Consider the following 806-nt stretch of genomic DNA (forward strand, 5'->3'; position numbering starts at 1 on the left):
CACCGCACAACACACACACACACACATTGAGAAAGTTGAAATGACTCTACTTGCAACGTAAAGCGTAAGAAAGTCTCACCTTTAAAGTATTTCCACAGTGATTACTAGTGAAGACCCCGCTCCTGTAATACCGGATTTCACTAGTGTCGAATGATATGCTAACTGATGTAACCGCTTGCTTCAATTCATCTTCATCACCCTGTTATTGTTATTTTATTCATCATTAAAGATTTACCTGATGTATGTAGTATGGGTGAAAACCAAAATCCGTAAAAGATGCTTACCGAAGTGATGTTAACATATCTTGTGATATTTACAAAGGGCTTTTTCACCAATTGTCGGCAGACAGATTGCAAAGATATGTACTCATAGTCTCTCTCTAAGATGAGTCCGTAGGCTTTGATGTAATCAAAGGCTCGGGAAGGAAGACCACGAAAGCAGCCATGGTTACCGTATACTCTGAAACTACAATCTATATATCAGCTGTTGCTCAGAGAGATCTGTTAAGATTCCATATTTCTGATGGTAATCTGCCTCAACAGCTCCAACTGCAACTGCAGTACCAAAACCGATCGACCATATGACAAACAACCCCTTGACTTTTTTTTTTTATCTTACATCAAGAGATGCTAATATATCAGTATCCTAATCATTGGTTTTACCTGAATGCATAGGAAGCTCCACAACTTGCCTCATTTCTGACCGGGCTAACAATTCCGTCGTCTCTCCAGTCTCTCTGCAGTAACACAATTTGAAAACAAAACAAAAAAGGTTATATATGTATCCAGGGCCTGTTCAACACTATT

General features: G+C 39.1%; 1 protein-coding gene across 1 annotated transcript in view; it reads right to left on the bottom strand.

The window, feature by feature from the left end:
- LOC106329730 (thiol protease aleurain-like) overlaps nt 1-445 on the bottom strand; it is a 1020-nt gene extending 575 nt beyond the window's left edge. Inside the window, exons 1-2 of the mRNA XM_013768381.1 lie at nt 431-445; nt 80-199 (exon numbers count right to left, since the gene is read on the bottom strand). Of these exons, the coding sequence (XP_013623835.1) occupies nt 80-199; nt 431-445 (135 nt within the window). The remainder of the gene's footprint in view (nt 1-79; nt 200-430) is intronic.
- Nucleotides 446-806: the final 361 nt, after the last annotated feature.

Source organism: Brassica oleracea, chromosome C3 (genome assembly GCF_000695525.1).
Source record: "Brassica oleracea var. oleracea cultivar TO1000 chromosome C3, BOL, whole genome shotgun sequence".
In the NCBI taxonomy this organism is placed as follows: Eukaryota; Viridiplantae; Streptophyta; class Magnoliopsida; order Brassicales; family Brassicaceae; genus Brassica; species Brassica oleracea.